The following is a 17,166-nucleotide window of genomic DNA, read 5'->3' on the forward strand; positions in this document are numbered from 1 at the left end:
ACAAAATACGCTCACACGAACCCTCTCCCCCCCTCTCTCTCCCCTCCCCCGCCACTAGCTAGGCAGTAGCCTGGTTGAGTCTCAACATCTTGTTCTCCTCGGCCAACCGGTCCAACTCCTGCGGCCCTAGCGGCAACTGGGGGGAACGTGGGATGGAAACGTGGGGGGACCGGGGGGAAACCGTGGGGAGTGTGCTGCTGCGGAGAGGGGGAGGTATAGAAACAAAGACATGCTTGGGGTGGGGAAGGGCGGGTGGGGAAGAGAAGGCAGTACGACACACCTCGACTGACTTGGAAGAATCCAACAAATCCCAAGGACAGGGGGGAAGGGGCAAAGAGGGGAGAGGGGGCTAAGACGAACCACTGGCTAATGACGCGGATACCGGAGCGAGCGAGGGGAGAGGGGGAATAGAGGGGAGTGATAGTGCAGTGTGTACAAGAAGCCCTTCCATCAACACCTTCCAGCAGATCCCCAGTTCACCGACCATCCTCACTCCTCACACAAACTTGCATACACACACACACACACACACACACACACACACACGCGCGCAAGCCACATCAGCTTTTGAACCCCCCTTACCCGCCGATCCGCCCAACATGTCTCCACTGTCTCTCACACACATACATACATTGCGCACCTACACACAAACATACACACACCCCTACACACACCGCTACACATCAAACCCTCTTTAAACGCCCTGCAATTGGTGGTTTGCCTCCTTCCCCCCCCACTCACACCCGCACACCCGCCCCCGTACCTCCACGCAGTCCTCAATGACCACGGGTCGCTCCACCTGCCCACTGCTGCTGCCCTCGTTCTCCATTGTACGAATAACCTCCATACCCACCTCCACCTTCCCGAACACCACGTGCTTGCCATCCAGATGAGGCTGATCCAGGGGGGGAGGGGGGCCGAGGAGGGTGGTCCGGGGGGAGAGGAGCCGGGGGAAACACTAAAGAGAGGTGGGGTTACAAAGGCAAACAGATAACACGCAAACCTCCTTCCTCCTCCCTCCCTACCCCCCCTACCCCCCCACCCCCCCTCAAAACACACACATACAGACAGACAGACACACCTGGGGTGCCAGGGTGATATAGAACTGAGACCCGTTGGTGTCGGGTCCCGCATTAGCCATAGCCAGCAAACCCGCCGTATCGTGGCGCAGCTTGAAGTTCTCATCCTGAGGTGGGGTGCGTGTGTGTGTGTTTAGACGGAGGGGGTAAACAAGGGGGCGAGCGTTACATGCAGGGAGCAAAACGAGGGGCGACGGAGGGGGTTGCGGTCTGGAGGTTGGAATCCTGGGGGGAGGGACTTAATAAGGACACGCAGCAACATACACACACGTTCAGCGGGGGACCCCACACGTGGCCATACACCCGTACCCTAAAGCCGCCCTAGAAGGACGCCTTTCTCTCCCCCCCCGGACCGCCCAACCTCATACCCCCCTCCACACATCCGTACATACACATACACACCCCTTCTCCCCGCCTTACCGGGAACCTCTCCCCATATATGGACTCCCCGCCCGTACCATCTCCGTGTGTGAAGTCCCCTCCCTGGAGCGGGGGGAGGGGGAGGGGGGAAAGGGCGGGAGGGACGATGATGATGATGATGATGATATGCAAAAAGGAGAAAGGGAGGTTAAGAGGTGCAAGCCTAGCAACTGTATCGTGTCGATACGTCATCAAACGTCATCAAAATAAACCAACCGCCGTACGAGTCCAAATTCATGACGCATCACTGCTATTTCCCCAGATGCCCAAGCGGGGGTGGGGGGGACCAGGCGTGTACGACGCATTACGGCAACAAGCAAACACTCAAGTGTTCGGGGATTCAGGAAAAGGGGGCGGGGGCCAGGGGAGGAGGGCACCCGGGGGGTTGGTCAGAAACGGACCGGGGGCTATGCTTTTGTTGGGGCGTTGTGGGGGGCGGACAGGCCAAAGGAAGAGGGGGGGCTGGGAAAGGCAACGGGGGAAGGGGGGGAAGGGGGGAAAAGGACAACCCGAGTTCGGGTTCGTGTCGTTTGGGAAGTACAAACACGAATACACACACAAACACGCGGGCATGCATTGGGATGAAGGCACACGGGAACACACACATACACATATACACACACGTGGACACGGTACCCTGCCGTACCTGCAACATGAAGCCGGGAATAATCCGGTGGAATCTGCGATCGCGGGTGAGTGTTGTGTGTGCGGGGGGAGGGGGGGGGAGGGGGCAGGCGAGAGCAGCAGCAACAGTTAGTTAGCCGCAGCAGTAGCAGACACAGCCTTAGTGGGGGATGAGATGGCGAGAGAGGGCCCGGCAACACCCACACACCCAAGGCACCCATAACAGCGGCCACCAACAAATCTTTTCCCCAACACACGTACAACATACATACATACATACAAACTACATACATACATACATACATACAGGTTACTGACCCGCATCCCTTGAGGTGCAGCGGCCTCCCGGACCGCGGGGAGGTGCCCTTCTCCCCGGTCACCAGCGCTCGGAAGTTCTCAACCGTCTTGGGTACAACATTGCCGTACAAACCGCAAACCACCGTACCGGCCGGTTGACCCGCAATGCTTATCTTGAGTCCCACCTGTGCGGGCCGCATGTGTTCGTGTGTGTTAGCGATCTGAGCAGGACCTGAAGGGTGGTGCTATACGAGTGACTTTGTGAAGGTATGTATGTATGATGTGTGAAACAGGGGGGTATATCTTCACCCGTGGCCGCTACTCTGCGAAACCCTGCCTTCCTCGGTGTTGCGGGGCACCCTCATTCCAGTTACCCTAGTCAACTTCTCAGTGGATCGCTCAGGTTCCGCACCCACCACCAGCATCCAACGGAATCTGCCGGGTCGACAGCGGCCCACCTCCATTCCTGGTCGCAGGTTAACTTTATCCCAAGTCACCACCGTCCATGAACTAGGGGCGCAATACTTTCCACCATCGGAAAGATTTTCCACCCTGATAGGTATCGATCCCGGGATCTCCCGGGGGCAATGGCCGCGCGTTACCAGTAGTGCCTAACCCTAGAGTATGTATGTATGTATGTATGTATGTATGTATGTATGTATGTATGTATGTGTGCATGTATGTATGTGTGCATGTCTGTAGACGTGCGTATGTGCGTATGTATGTGTGATTAGCAGGGGGGCCAAGAGGGATGAGCAGAGGATCTGGGGAAGGCGGCCCCGAGGTGAAGGCTGGTTATCCCTCGCACGGGGCACGGAGAGTTCCCCTCCGTAATCCCTTACCCCTCGCTTACCCTCCTCACCGTTCGGGTCTGTACGGGCCTGTACGGCCTCGTTCCCTCCTCTCCTTCCCCCCCTTCAATCACCCCTCCGTATCCCCCCTTTCCGTCAGTTTCACTCATCCGTGGTTCGTCTTTACCCCCTTCCTCCCCCCCCCCCGGGCATACACACCCTGTGTGTGAAGCTGCAATCCGGTTTATCGCTCTCCAGGAGGGCCTCCCAGCTCATGTAGCCGCTGGTCCGCTTGGCCAGGGTGAGGGCCACGTAGCGGGAGCCGTCGGGCCGCGTCTCCAGAGTCCAAAAACACTCTGGATGGACGGCAGGGGGGAGGGGACGTAGGCAGGGGGGAGGGGACGTAGGCAGGGGGGAGGGGAAAGAGGCAAGCGGCGAGAGGGGGGAAATGGTTGTGGGGAGGAAGCTAGGGGGGGAAGGGGGGAAGACGAACCACGAGCGAGTGAGGCTGGTGCCGGGGAAAGACAGGGGGAAGGGGGGAGGAGGGAAGGGGGTGGTGGTACTTGGTGGATGAGTGGTGATGTGATGCATACAAGACCGCGGTGACCAGGGCCCCCCTTCCCCCGGCGCGTTTCCCGCCATTTTCAAACCCGCCGGGCAAATACCCTCTCCCACCTCTCCCTCACCGTCCACGGTCACCTCCCCCGCATCCGCCAACCCTCCCTCCAGCACCGCCTGGCCCTCTACCGCCAGCCTCAGCCGCCGGGGGTGGATTTCGAACGATACATCGCGACCGCGCACCCCCGCCGCCACGGGCACCTCCACCAACACCTCGTCCGTGGTTTGACTCCAGCTAATTTGATCCGCGAAGGGACCTTTCTGTGGGGATGAGAGGGGCAGGGGAGGCGGGTGGGTATGTGTTTGGGTTTGGATATGCGGGCGTGGATATGTGGGAGAGGGAGGTATAGCGTAAGGAGTGAAGGGCATGAGAAAAGGGAGATGGCGGCGGGTTGGGGAGAAGGTGTGGGAAGGAAAAAGGAAATGCTTAATTGTGGCAGAATAGGAGCAGTATAGCGGCCTGCAGCTTGGGTTTATAGGCTGGCTTTCGGATGGCCTTACAGCCCGTTTCCAAATTGTGGGATGTCGGGGTGTCATTTAAGGGCCACGCCGTCGGGCGGCATTAAGATGGATCAATTGGGCCACAGTGGAGGTAAATTTGTTCAAATAGTCGAGTTGGGCAGCATCGGCGGAGTCCTGGGCCCTGTTCCCGTTACACTCGCAGCAGCCGTCGGGCGTCGAAACTTCCAGACAACGGCGCTCTCCGTCCACGAATGGCACTTACTGCCTTTAGCAATGCCCGAACTGACACCGCTGGTCGTCGGCTGCGAGCTCCAACAAGACGTGCTGGAGCGCGAGAGTGCGAGCAGGACGCATTCCGGGACGAAATGGAGCGACAAGTGTTCATGTTTTTGGCGATGTAGGTGCGCAGTTAGTCGTAGTTGGATATGCGCATGCATATCCACTGTTATAAGTATGGCAGACGTCAATTATTTTCATGCTGATGTACGGCACCAAAAGACCGAAAACTGGTCAACCAAGACCCGTGGTAGTTTAATGTATCTTCTTTGGATAGTTGTGCATGAGCACAAACGACTCCAAGATTGATGCATTGCTGCTTGGATTGACGAAATTTTGCGATAGCAACAGTTTCGGCTGCTCACTGCGTCGACGCGTCGCCCACATCCACGCAATCTGCTCCAACCATAGCCATAATTTGATCCACCTAACATAGAATATGCTCGAGTCCTGTTTTGACTCGCTGCGCTGCCAAGATATCCGCTTTCGCCGCTCGCTGCGTTGCCATGCCACCAAGCCAGGGCTAGAGCGCCTCCCCGCAGGCGGTCAGCAGCGTCTCCGCGCTAACCAGACAGTACCTTTGCATATTACTCACGTTACGTCATGCTCTACAGGCTGCGACTCCGTCTCGCCCCTAAGGACCCACCCCGCAGTCATCCCCAGCCGCCGCAACACCTTCCCGTCACGGCGGCCCGCTCCTTCTCCTCCTTCCTCCCTCTCCTCACCATCCTCATCCCCTTTTACATGTTCTGTAAGGATTTCCGGCAGGGCATTGGGCTCCCCAGGCGCCGCCAGGGCTGCCACGTCAGCGAGGTTGCCGCCGCGTTGCAATACAACCACCACAACCACCACAACCACCCTCACCGCTAACTATGTCGCAGCAGCCGCCTCGACTCCCGGACCATCTGCCGGCTCCAACCTGCCGTACAGCGACGAAACCACTCGAGCACTGCGCGCCGCCAAGGAACAGGCTGTACGGCAGGGCTGCATGTTCGCCGGCCCCGATCAGCTCCTTCTAGGCATCCTGGCGGCCGCCGGAGGGGGCACATCCTCCGCCAGCTCGGCGGCGGCGCTGCTGGTAGCGTCACTCGGCGGCAGCGACGTCGACTCGGTGCGGGAGTGGCTGAATGAACAGACGGGGCTAGTAGCGCCCATGGTGTACGGCGGCAGCGGCGGCGGCCGTGGCGGCGGCGTGAGTAGCTCCCGTCTGCGTCCGTCCGATGTGGAGTTCACTGCTGGTGCCCGTAAGGCCCTCAGCCAGGCGCAGGGGGCCGCGGAGGCGATGGGTGAGCAGCCCAGCACTGGGCACCAGCCGTGTAGCCCCCATTGGGCTGAAAACAGCTACAAAACGGTGCAAGTACATATTGCCTCTGCCGTATTAATGCCGTACGGGGAGTTCGGGAAAAGAAACGATGACCCAGACTTGCGGTTCGGGCGACCCTGGCGACTTCTTCTTCTTCTTCTTCTTCCCAGCAGCAAAGCAAGTCCATCTTCCCGCAATCGGGCAGAGTTAACACACCCTCGTTATGTTTTACCTCCGTCATCGCCCACCTGCTGTGGGTCTGTGTGACGGCGCCTATCTGTTCATCTGTCTGTCAGTCTGCCCCTCTGTCTTTGCCTATACATCTATCCATCTGTATGTAAGTACGTTTGTTTCCCCCGCTCCGCACAGGCAGTCGCTCTGTGGGCACCTACCACATGCTGCTGGTGCTCACGGGCGGGGGGGACGGTAATCCGGAGACCGCCACCCACAGCCACAGCCACCACCAGAAGCAGGACGAGGGGGAGGAGGACGACAACGGAAACTCGGGCGGGAGGGATCTGGCAGCTGATGGGTTTCGGAGCAATCGGAAGGAGGGAGAGGAAGCGGAGCGGGTGCGGACGGTTGAGGAGCCCGCGGCGGGCTCTGCCCCAAGCCAGCCACCAGAGGCCACCCAAGCCACCTCAAGTCGACCTCCATCCTCGCCGGCGGAGGATCAGGAAGCGGCGGGTGCGGAAGAGGGGGGTGACGGCAGCAGCGGAGGCCCAGCAGGCGGCGGGCGGGGGCGTCCGGGGCCCCCCCTGGTGCTGGGGCTGCTGCCGGCGCTGCTCCACGCTGTGGGTGCTGACGTGGCGGTGTTACGTAATCAGGTCAGGCCGGGCCGGGCCGGGTCGGGATGGTGCGTATGGGGGGTGGAAAGGGGGGAGATGTATGGTATGGGGTGCAGAACCCAAAGTCATAAAAGGAAACGACTACTGCCCAGCGACGCATCCAAATCAGCGAGTTGCGGAAGGAGGTCAAGGGACAGGGAGGCAAGGTGTGTGATATTTACCTGCATGGGGGGCCTACGGGGCCCCCTCCATCACCTCCGGGGTAACCCAACCCAACCCAACCCTATGCCTGTTGATCCACAGCTGCTGGCTCTGTGCGAGGGAGATGCGGAGGCCCCCTGTTCCCCGGGTTCGGCTGCGGTGTCGTACCGGGAGGTGGTAAGTGGGCGGGGCGGCCAACACCAACACAACTCCAACACAACTCCAACACAACTCCAACACAACTCCAACACAACTCCAACACAACTCCAACACAACTCCAACACAACTCCAACACAACTCCAACACAACTCCAACACAACTCCAACACAACTCCAACACAACTCCAACACAACACCAACACAACACCAACACTAGCACCGACACCGACAACAACAACAACAACAACACAAACATACCACAAGCACAAACACTAGGCGGGCATTTGAAACCCGGACGGAACTCCGTAACGCTTTACCGCTATCCGTGTCGGGGTGATGACGGCTCTACCTTGTGTGTGTGTGTGCTGGGCTCACACGTTCTTGCTGATTTTCGTACACTGTGTTCGCACACACGTGTGCAGGTGGCCCACCTGCGGGAGACGTACAAGCGGCAGGCGGCACTGCCGTACCACCAGCGGGATGAGGCGGCCTTTCGGAGAGCGACTTCCCAGGTCCGGGAATCCATCATCTCTCGTGTTTGCGTGTGTGTGTATGTATGTGTCTATGAGGGGGGAGGGATTGGGGCAGTTTGGGTGTTTGGGGCAGGAAGGGGTCGGGCTGGGGTTTTAAGCCTGCGCGCGTTTAGGAAAGAGCAGGTGGTGGGACTTCTGACCCACCCCGCCCTTTAAAAGGGGGATTCTTATCAGGGGATTATGCTTGAAAGGTGCGCAGGCGTTTCCTAAATAGGCGCTTGTGTGACCCGACTGAGAACCCGCATTCCTCTTCCACGTGCTACATCCCCCTCCCAATGAACCCCCGGGTATTTCCCCCGGATACTTCAGCTGCGCCCCCTCTGCTGCCGCCAGCTAGGAGCGCCCTCCCCACTCCTCCCTCCTACTCGCTGTCAATGCTGGAGGCCCCCCCTCCCCTCCCCCTTCCCTCTCCCCGCGTCGCGCGCCGCACTGTAGAGCGGTAACTTTAATCGTGATGCGGCGGCGGCGGCGGCGGCGGATGATGATGAGGAGGAGGAGGACCCGTACGAATGAGGACGACGCGGCAGCGGAAGAATTGTGGCCGGCTTGGCGTCTCTCTTGCCCTCATCGCGCATCTGAGCTTTGCAAAAAAATGTTCACAAAGCCCCGAGCCCACAGCTCCGATTACCATCGGGGGGTGCGCTGTTGGCGCCGAAAGCAGTTTTACACTTTGGACTATCCTGTTAACGAAAAATCTGGAAACTGGTGCCGTCATTGCAGGTGTTGTTCTTGGTCTTGTTGATGCCATGGTGGTGGTGGGGATGTGGTGGCGTGGCGTGGGTTGAGGGGTTTGGCCAACCCGTCCTGATGTCATCCTGGGTTGGCATGCTCCCGTCACCGTCACCGCCATCGTGCGGGTTTCTGCACCCCTCTCCCCCCCCTGACACCCCCGTCACCCCCCGTCACGTCCGCGGTGCGGCTCCACAGAGGGCCCACTTGGGTCCGTGTGCTGTAGCGGCACCCGGTCCGCTGTAAGCGGATGTGCGTCTGTTGTATGTAAGGCTAAGCATATGTGACATTGCGGGGCGACATCGACTGGTTTTTGTGTGTGTGTGTGTGTGTGTGTGTGTGCGTGTGTGCGTGTGTGTGTGTGTGTGTGAGAGAGAGAGAGAGAGAAGGGGGGAGAGAGAGGGAGAGACAGAGAGGGGGGAAGAGACGGTCGGGACGAGGGGCATCACGGTGGAGTGCCGTACACGTGCTGGGGCCAATCCCGCAATCCCTTCGTCTCCCCCGTCCTCGTTTGAGTGTCATCGTTTGGATTTGTATCCCCACACACGTGGCAAAATACCAACAGTGACGGGTGTTTGTGGGGGGAAGAGGGCAAGGGTGGGAGCATTCTGCCCATTGCGAGATCACACCGCGGTTGGGAAAGTGCCGTCGCAACCACATGGCTTCCACTCTACATTTTAAGTAAGTTCCAAAGTATATCGGAGCGAGATGTACCCCTAGAGGGGCGCTCTCGCGGGTCTCGCGGGCGGCCCTCTGCGGAGATGCCCGGAGTGGGGTGCCGCTAACGACCTTGCGTCCTGAATCCTCCATAAAATCATCACCACTTGTAGTAGGTAGTAGGTATACACGTAACACACACATATACGTATGTATGCACGTATGTATGTATGTACGTACATGGCACTATGCGCGCTGATACGCATCAACTCCGGGATGCGTGGGAGTTCCCCCACCGGGACCTCCACCCTCGGGGCGTTCTCGGCACGAGATTTGCTGACGAGGGGAACGATACGAACCGCCTCTACAGACAGGCTTCCACAGACAGCTGCCACATACAGCAGGCGCTGATACGTTAGCAACAGGGCCAGGTTAGGTTCCCAGTGCCGCTGTCATGGGTGCTTTTAGGAGCTGGCAGATGTACGATACGGGCAGCAGCCAGTTGACGACTGTAAGTCCACAGGGGCCAAGAATCGGCCGCCGCACATCCACTCGACAGTGAGGGCCGTCCAGAGGCGTCAACACTTTGTTCGTCCGGTCATCACCTCCTATATCACCTTCTTGCAACAGCATCCTGCGTTCTTACGAATTCGGGGCATCCAATGCGTGTCTGTATGTGTGTGTGTGTCTCTTGAAGAAAGCGAGCTCTTGTGGAGATCGAGGTGAGCGCTCATAGAGTTCCTTTTGTGCAAAGATCAGTCCGGTTCGTTACAACGTGGGAAGAGGTGCGTGATCTTGGTCTTGTCAGCACCAGAATATATACTTAGCTATTGCCGTTGCGTTTCCTGAACATACAGCAAGTCGCATGTACCTAGCCCGTACACAGTACCACAGCTGCTGTATCACGGTGCGACCCACCCCGTGTTTCGCATAAAGTCGGTACTCGTTATGCTTAAAACGGCACAGCAAGTAATTGCCAGTATAGGCTCCTGCCTAGCCTCATCCATGCACGCAAGCATCCAGACAGGTCGAGAGGAGTTGGTAGTTGAGCAATCGCCACACCGGCAGTTCGCTGTACGCACGGTATTGAAATCCAGATCCATCGCGCCATATGTACGACAGTACTGCAACGTTTACAAAATCATGTGCCTAATGCGGCCCCCCCCCAATACCAAAAATCCCCAGAGCGCTCGGACGCAGCAAAGACGCAACAAGCACCTTCGCTGCTCGTAAACTCATGTGCACAGGTATACGCACGCCCTGCATATTCCGCAACATGTCGGATCAGCTCCACTGCTTGTCATCGCTCACGCGCCCAACACAGTAGAGTATGACGGCAAGCGGTAAGTTGCCCCAGGCCCTCCTTCGCGCCCGCCTGTCAGTTTTTGTTGTAATTCCAGCAGCTCGGGCCCCGAACACCATTACGCCACGCTCTCGTGCTCTTATGGCTCAGCCTCATATGCACACAACGTGTAAAGGTTGCCCTGGAGATATTCCTTCCAAAGGTGGATCCACTTGCTACACATACGTGCAGCAGCAGGCGACCTATAGGCCAGGTATCTTGGAGCTTTGTGCTGAATAGGTGGCATGTGCGCATGTGCGCATGTGCGCGTTCACAACAGCCGAAACCAAAACGACGGTAAAGGCCGCGGGGACATGCGCGTGTGTGCGGGCAGTGTATTATGAAGACAGTGCCAATATGGATAGTAGTAAGAAGTGGAGCGGCGAGGGTGGTATCAGAGGTGTGATTATCATAAAAGACCCCAATCCCAGGGCTGCCATCCAAAGCAAAAGTCAATATGCAATATTTCTGCGTACCCAGGCGGGCGGGGGTCTCACCCCGGACGAAAGAATAGTTAGCTAGACGTGCCAGAAAAGGGAAGGGAAGACAGGAGAGGGCACACAAGGCGGGAAAGGGGAGGTCGCCAACCAAAGTCAATTCTTCAAAAAGCACACAGGCAGAGGCACAGTGACAGATCCACAAAGACAGACATAAGACACAGGTCTGAAGAAAGACAGACAGACAGACAGACACACACACACACACACACTGACAAGCTTATCACAGGCTGCTGGCAGGCCGGCAGATCGACAGACAAACCAGGAGGCTACAAGACCGAATCCGACGGATGCACACGCACAGTTAAAAGGTAAAAAGCTCCGGAAGCAGGGCGGCAAGCGCTGCCACCTGGTATGCCATCCTCCGCATTTTGGTCATGTGGCTAGGGCGAGGAGGGACAGGACGGGATGAGACGCGTTAGGGCGCATCTTTGGGGCACATAGCTAACCGTCCACGGACCTTTGCCACTAACTTTGCCCTCCATACATACCCCTTCGCTAAGGGCCCATCATCGCGCTGGTCCGCTGCGAACACCACCACCACCTCACGTGGCGCGCGCCGCATCACAACCACCGCTTTGACATGCGAGGCTAGTCCCCCGAGTCCCCTTACTCCCCCTGAGCGGTACTGCAAGAGAGCAGCAGCACGCAGTTGCACGCGCTGCGCCTGACTCTACCGCGATGGGGTCCCAGCCACCTGCGGCTCACAAAAGCACGACCGCACAAATATGGATAGGCCCCGCGGCAGCAGGCAGATTGGGATTGATGCGGCTCCCTCCCCATCCCCCCCGTCCTCCCTCGCTCGCAACGCCCTACGTACATTTTCATCCCTCCGAACATCCCCCCTCGCCCCTTCCTCCTCCCTCCTACCGGCCTTCACTCTATTCCAGGTTCTTCTTGCAGCAAACGGACGGCTTGCGACGCACGGCTGCAGAAAAGCGATGGCCTCAGGTCTCACCTCCTCAACACTTTGCAAATCCAGTTCATATGCTAGTAGATTACCTCACAACACACGGGGACATGAGCAGTGGCAACAGCAGCGGCAGTAGCAGAAGCTGCAGCTGCTCATCTAAACTAGGCCACGCGCACCACAAATGCAGGGGAGAAAGGGACCCGCCAAGTAAACAAACTAGAGCTAATAAGTCGCCAAGCCGAAGCGCAGGTAAACGTCAAAAGTCTTCCTGGCAGGAGTGAAAGTATTTTTATTTTAAATTTTTCAAGAGAACGCGTCCTGGTGGGAGTGAGGAGTGAGGAGGGGCCCGCACGTTGGCGGGGTAGGTGCGGCAACGGGACTACTCCTCGGCCTTACCGACCTCGCTGTGCAAGTTACCATCCCATTCCATCATCAACACGTAAGCCATCAAACGAACTGTATTTCACACAAGGTAATAATGCACATACAGCTTACAGCCACGTCAAGACAGAAACATTTGTGTCGCGCTCGCTTGGGTGGCCATCATGCCCGATGCTGACATTTACATGGCACGGCACAGCAGAAGGAAAACCCAGGCTAGGCGCGTTCATGGGCGTCTGCAGGAGAGGAGGAGGAGCGAGGGGGAGGGGGGGGGAGGGTCCGTGGCTGAAGGGGCGAAACCAGCTGCATGCCGACTGGTGGCAATCCTGCACCGCACCCCAGCCTCCTTGCCTCCAAACGGCATTCCCAATAATACGCCGAAGAATTCCGGAACCCACAGCAGCCATATTTTGGAACACACAGCTCTCAGATGTTAGGTACGGCGACTGTGGCGCTGCCAGCGATGGCAGGATCGCTCGTCATCGGTGGCTGTAGAAGTCACAGTCCGTGGAAGACGCGATTGTCTGAGGAGCAGTGGAAGTGGTGGTGATGGTGGTGATGGTGGTGATAGTATGCAATACGGCTCCGGGAACCTTTACGTCCCCGGTCGCTCACCCCCTCACTAGGGGAGGGGGAGGGCGAGGGGAAGAAGACGAGCGCGGCGTCGATGGCTGCCGTTGCAATACGCAGGCGATGATGTCGGAGCGATAGAGCTTGCCGCTGAACCGCGCGTCGCCGGCGATCAGCGTACAGTAGCCGGTGTTCTTGTAAAAGAACTGCGGGAAGGGAAAAACACACACACGTGTCATACACACGTATGTTACGCATAAGCGGGGATGTGTGCGGGTGGATGAACTGTGTGCGTCTGTGACATGATGTCGGCGGAAAGTAGGCCTCCTGTACGGATATCGTACAGAAGAAAGGAAAGAAACCAAATATCGGCGGAATGTTCCTCATGACATGGCGTACATGTGATACGTGGGGATGACAGGGAATTTCGGATGTGAGTGAGGTTGTGCATGCATCGGCAGGATGTCACCTCCGTGCGGAGATGTGTTCGTGGCAGGACACTGCCCTATGTCATCTGGGATGCCGTCTGGGAGCAGCCGGGCAGTGGCCACCGGATGGCCACTCCCTGATGGGTGTGCGGTGCACAGAGGACTGGGAACTTGGCACCGGCTGAGTTCGGCGGGCAGGGAGGTGGTGGGCACAGCGGGGGCTTGACTGCCAGTCAACCAGTGGTTGGGGAGAGTACACACATGTACAACACCTGTTTATGAGTGCGCTTTTGCGTGGGCCTTTGTACGAATGTGGGTGGTGAACTCGTATGAAATTGCCGTGCCTAGTACGGATCTGTTATTCGCAAAACAGATACACCTTCCAGCGCATCTGCAGGTGCGTTTGTTAGCCCGCATATACCGACAGACCGACAGACCGAGAGGCGGATCGACCGATAGACTGATCTACGGGCCGACCGGTGTCGACCGACCGACCGACTGACTGACTGTCCGATCACTGACCGACCAACATACCCATTGCACGATCGAGAAAACCGAGAAAACGATCAACCAATCGACAGTTAGAAAGACGAAAGCAAATATTTTGCCAGGAATAAATCGACCAGAACTGAGGCCCTTGGAAAGCCTACTATATAGCGGACACAAAACTTATGAAGGACGGAGACGAGAAGGCAGAATATACTGGCCATCGGGTGCAACCTACGTAGTCGGACAGACTGACTGACTGACAGACAAACAGGCAAACGGGCAAGCAGCTATACAGATAGGCCCCTGTGGTAGCTTGCACTGGTAGGTGCGTCACCCACTCACCCCGGAGCATGCGCCACCCGCGAACGTGTCACAACGGCGGCGGCACTCTTTCACGGCGGCGCTGCTGCGTAGCGGCGGCGACAGCTTCAACACTCGCAGCACCGGAAGTGATGAGTAAACGCTGGTCTCGTTCTTGCAGCGGTACACCCGACTAGAGCCTGTGTATTCCACAAACCCGACGGGATTACGCACGGTGAGAAAGAGGGAACACAGTAAGCGGCGAACATAGGGCTTGTAGACGAACCCCATTATGGTGCACCGTAGGGAAAGCGAGGAATAGGAGCGGGGCACAAGACCCGGACAAGTCCCAAATGATGACAGCTTAAGAAGTAGGAGTACGTAAACGCGATTTAGATACAGGAGTAACACGCTGGTACGATGTCTGAACAGGAGGCCTATAAACTGCACTTGCACAACTTCCAGATGGGCGCGTAGCATCGCTTTTTGGTAGTGATGACAAGTATGGAGAGAGCGGCGTCCCTCTCCTTTCTCACGTACCTGGTGCAGGTGGCGAACGGGGCGGCGGGGAGGGTGGTGTGCGAGTGAGAACGGGGAACGGTGGCCGACGAGAAGGCGTAGGCGGCGGGCTGCGGACAGGCAGGGCAGGCGGCAGCGGCGACGGAGGCAGCCGCGGCGGCAGGGATGGCGGAGGGGATGGAGGCGGCGAGGACGACGGTGGCGGGCTGCGAGCTGGCCTGGGCCTTGGGGGTGGCTTCGAAAGAGGCGAGGGTGGAGGCATTGCCTGCGGCGGCGGCGGCAATGACGGCTTCTCCGGCGGCGGCAGGCTTGGTGGAGTTGACGGTACACCGGGCACCCCGGGATTCGATGGCGGCGGCGGCTTGGTGACCGGGGCCTTTGGTGATGGTGGGGGACTTTTCGGGGTCCGTGGAGGCGACCGTGTGCGCGGTGATGGAGGGGACGGAGGTGTCCGTGCGGGTGATGGTTGAAGGGGTGGCGGAGTGGAGGGTGGTAGCTGCGGAAGGCCTGGTGCAGGCGGCGGAGGGTGGAGGGGAGGAGGGCTGAGGACGGGTTCCTCGGGCGCAGCCGGGCTGTAGCCGTGAAAGATACAAGCGTAGAAATCCGCGGGATATGGCTTGGAGAACACTACATGGCCCGTCATGAGGGTGCAGAAGCCGGTGGTCTTGTAGTAGTACTGCAGGGCGGAAGGGTGGCGGCGGGGTGGGGGAGCGAGGCGAGTTGGTAAGGGTAAATAAAAAAGAAAGAAACACGTGACATGGCGGGCGAGGCACACAAGCCACCGTCAGATGCCTTGGTGGGAGAGGACAGAGACGCACACGCACATGCACACACACGCATACGCACACACACACACACACGCACACGCTCGCACCATCGGTGCGGAGAGCGGGGGGGCTGCAGGCGTTGTGGAGAAGAACAGAACCTAAGGTGGCCACATATAACCCCCTTGCCGCGGCCATTACAGGTGTAATGTGTGGATGAATGAATGCCTTGCCGGGGCAAGATAGCCGCCGCAAGAGAACCGCTGGTCGTATCCCGCCTGGTAACTTTCCGCATGTGTCCCCAGGAAGTAGCTTTCTTAGGGGTGAGCTCCCAAACCAGCTATGGGACTCCGAAGCCATGACACCCGTGCACAGCGGCCTTGCCGGCCTGTGATTCACAGCCCCAAATACCCACCAGCGCGAGACAAGGAAATCTCCTGTTCGCAAAGGTATTCCCCCTCCCCGGCTGCTGTTTTCGGTCCTCAAGGCTAATCTAACTACTCACCCCGGAGCAGTCATCGGCCGCCTGGTCACACAGCTTCTGGCACTCAGCTACGGCGGCCTTGTTGGATAGCGGTGGCTGCAGCTTGATGGTCTGCAGTACAGTGCCGTACAGGCTGCCGTTGCGACTCCTGCAGTGGTACTCGCGGGCGGGACCTGCGCGAGTGGTCATGCATCACACATCACACATCGTGACGTGGGAGGCCAGTGCAAACCCCACAACGATGGCTGGGGCTGTTCTTTTGGAGGATAGCGAGATGTTAGACGGGAGCCCATGAGTGCGGGGGGGGGAAGTTTGGCGCAATTAGCACATAATGCTTGCGTGGGCCCTTCAGATAAAGCTGAAGGAGGGCGGACGTGACGGTTCTCACATACTGCCTAGCCGTGCCGTGTGCCGTTGGCAAGGCCACAGACCGGCTGCGCTTTTCCCCAGCCACAGGAAGTCCAGCAGCACAAGCAGCAAAAGCAGCAAAAGCAGCAAAAGCAGCAAAAGCATCACCAGGATCATCCCTCGGATCCGGATCCCGTCCTAAGACCAGATGTCTGCACCCCCCGGTATAGTAGCTTGTGCACAGTACGGCACACGTATCAACTGCAAATACTCGCGAAGCGCTTCACCAGCGTCTCGGGAGAGACTCGGGGAGCCGCCAGCTACTACAGCCGGAGCCCCCTTGTTAACAAGTTACATCATGTGTTGTGTTTGTCTCCTAACATGGATCTGCAACTTCATCTGCATGCATGCATTGTACCCTTAACATTCACCGATTCACGGCTCATAAGAGCACACACGGATACGGACATGGACCACGGTTCAGATGTACGAAGACACACCAAGACACTTGGTGGTGACATACATACATGCATACATGCATGCATACATGCATGCATACATGCATGCATACATGCATGCATACATGCATGCATAGGGTACACACGTACACACGTACACAGGTACATACGTACATACGTACATACCTGTTGGTGGCGGCCTGGACACTGGAGATGGCAGAGGAGACTTAGGCGGCGGCCGTGGTGGAGGCGGCAGCGGCGGTGGTGGAGGCACTGACGCCGGCGGCAGTGAATTCGATGACGGTGACGGCAGCGGCTGTGACGGCGGTGGAGACTGCAAGCGAGGTGGAGGACTGGGGGGTGGGCTGGGGGGTGGGCTGGGGGGTGGGCTGGGGGGTGGGCTGGGGGGAGGACTTGGGGGTGGGCTGGGGGGTGGGCTGGGGGGTGGGCTGGGTGACTTGGCCGGCGTGCGCGGCTTGGGTGGGTGCCGAGGACTTGGCGGGACGCGAGGACCAGGCGGGGCAGCAAGCGGGGGCGGGCTTGGGGATGATGGACCGTCAGGCGCCTGAGGTGCGGCAGGGCTGCTGGGCCCGTGCGGCGCATGCGGCGGCTCAGTTTGAGTGGGAGTATCTGGAACTTGCGGTGGTGGCGGTGACAGTGGCGGTGGTGAGCTGCTGGGTGGTTCCGGCTGGCCAGGACTCTGGGGGGAAGGGGAGAGGCCAGGTGGTGGACTGGGT

The 17,166-nt window shown here is 58.5% G+C and overlaps 4 protein-coding genes across 4 annotated transcripts; 2 read left to right on the forward strand and 2 right to left on the reverse strand.

Moving 5' to 3' along the window:
• On the reverse strand, positions 1–4,714 carry VOLCADRAFT_120616 (uncharacterized protein). Its single transcript, XM_002948354.1, has 9 exons — positions 4,554–4,714; positions 3,898–4,090; positions 3,431–3,567; positions 2,442–2,605; positions 2,146–2,179; positions 1,500–1,562; positions 1,082–1,186; positions 764–895; positions 1–136 (listed from the first exon to the last, which is right to left on the reverse strand). The coding sequence occupies exons 1-9, from the start codon at positions 4,674–4,676 to the stop codon at positions 59–61; spliced, it is 1,029 nt and encodes a 342-aa protein (XP_002948400.1). The 5' UTR covers positions 4,677–4,714; the 3' UTR covers positions 1–58.
• Positions 4,715–5,006: 292 nt separating this feature from the next.
• Positions 5,007–8,063, forward strand: VOLCADRAFT_88701 (uncharacterized protein; the record flags this gene model as incomplete). The annotated part of the gene is made up of 7 exons (XM_002948203.1): positions 5,007–5,112; positions 5,449–5,853; positions 6,240–6,697; positions 6,811–6,864; positions 6,962–7,036; positions 7,440–7,529; positions 7,986–8,063. 7 exons carry the CDS (start codon positions 5,007–5,009, stop codon positions 8,061–8,063), a joined length of 1,266 nt encoding a protein of 421 aa, XP_002948249.1.
• Positions 8,064–9,390: 1,327 nt separating this feature from the next.
• On the forward strand, positions 9,391–12,171 carry VOLCADRAFT_103863 (uncharacterized protein; the record flags this gene model as incomplete). Its single annotated transcript, XM_002948204.1, has 5 exons — positions 9,391–9,447; positions 9,567–9,658; positions 10,184–10,279; positions 10,390–10,541; positions 11,666–12,171. 5 exons carry the CDS (start codon positions 9,391–9,393, stop codon positions 11,767–11,769), a joined length of 501 nt encoding a protein of 166 aa, XP_002948250.1. The 3' UTR covers positions 11,770–12,171.
• Positions 12,172–12,179: 8 nt separating this feature from the next.
• Positions 12,180–15,812, reverse strand: VOLCADRAFT_88703 (uncharacterized protein; the record flags this gene model as incomplete). The annotated part of the gene is made up of 5 exons (XM_002948355.1): positions 12,180–12,305; positions 12,693–12,845; positions 13,899–14,056; positions 14,397–15,051; positions 15,645–15,812. The coding sequence occupies 5 exons, from the start codon at positions 15,810–15,812 to the stop codon at positions 12,180–12,182; spliced, it is 1,260 nt and encodes a 419-aa protein (XP_002948401.1).
• Between the last annotated feature and the right edge of the window lie 1,354 nt (positions 15,813–17,166).

This window comes from Volvox carteri (assembly GCF_000143455.1).
Source record: "Volvox carteri f. nagariensis unplaced genomic scaffold VOLCAscaffold_9, whole genome shotgun sequence".
Taxonomy (NCBI): Eukaryota; Viridiplantae; Chlorophyta; class Chlorophyceae; order Chlamydomonadales; family Volvocaceae; genus Volvox; species Volvox carteri.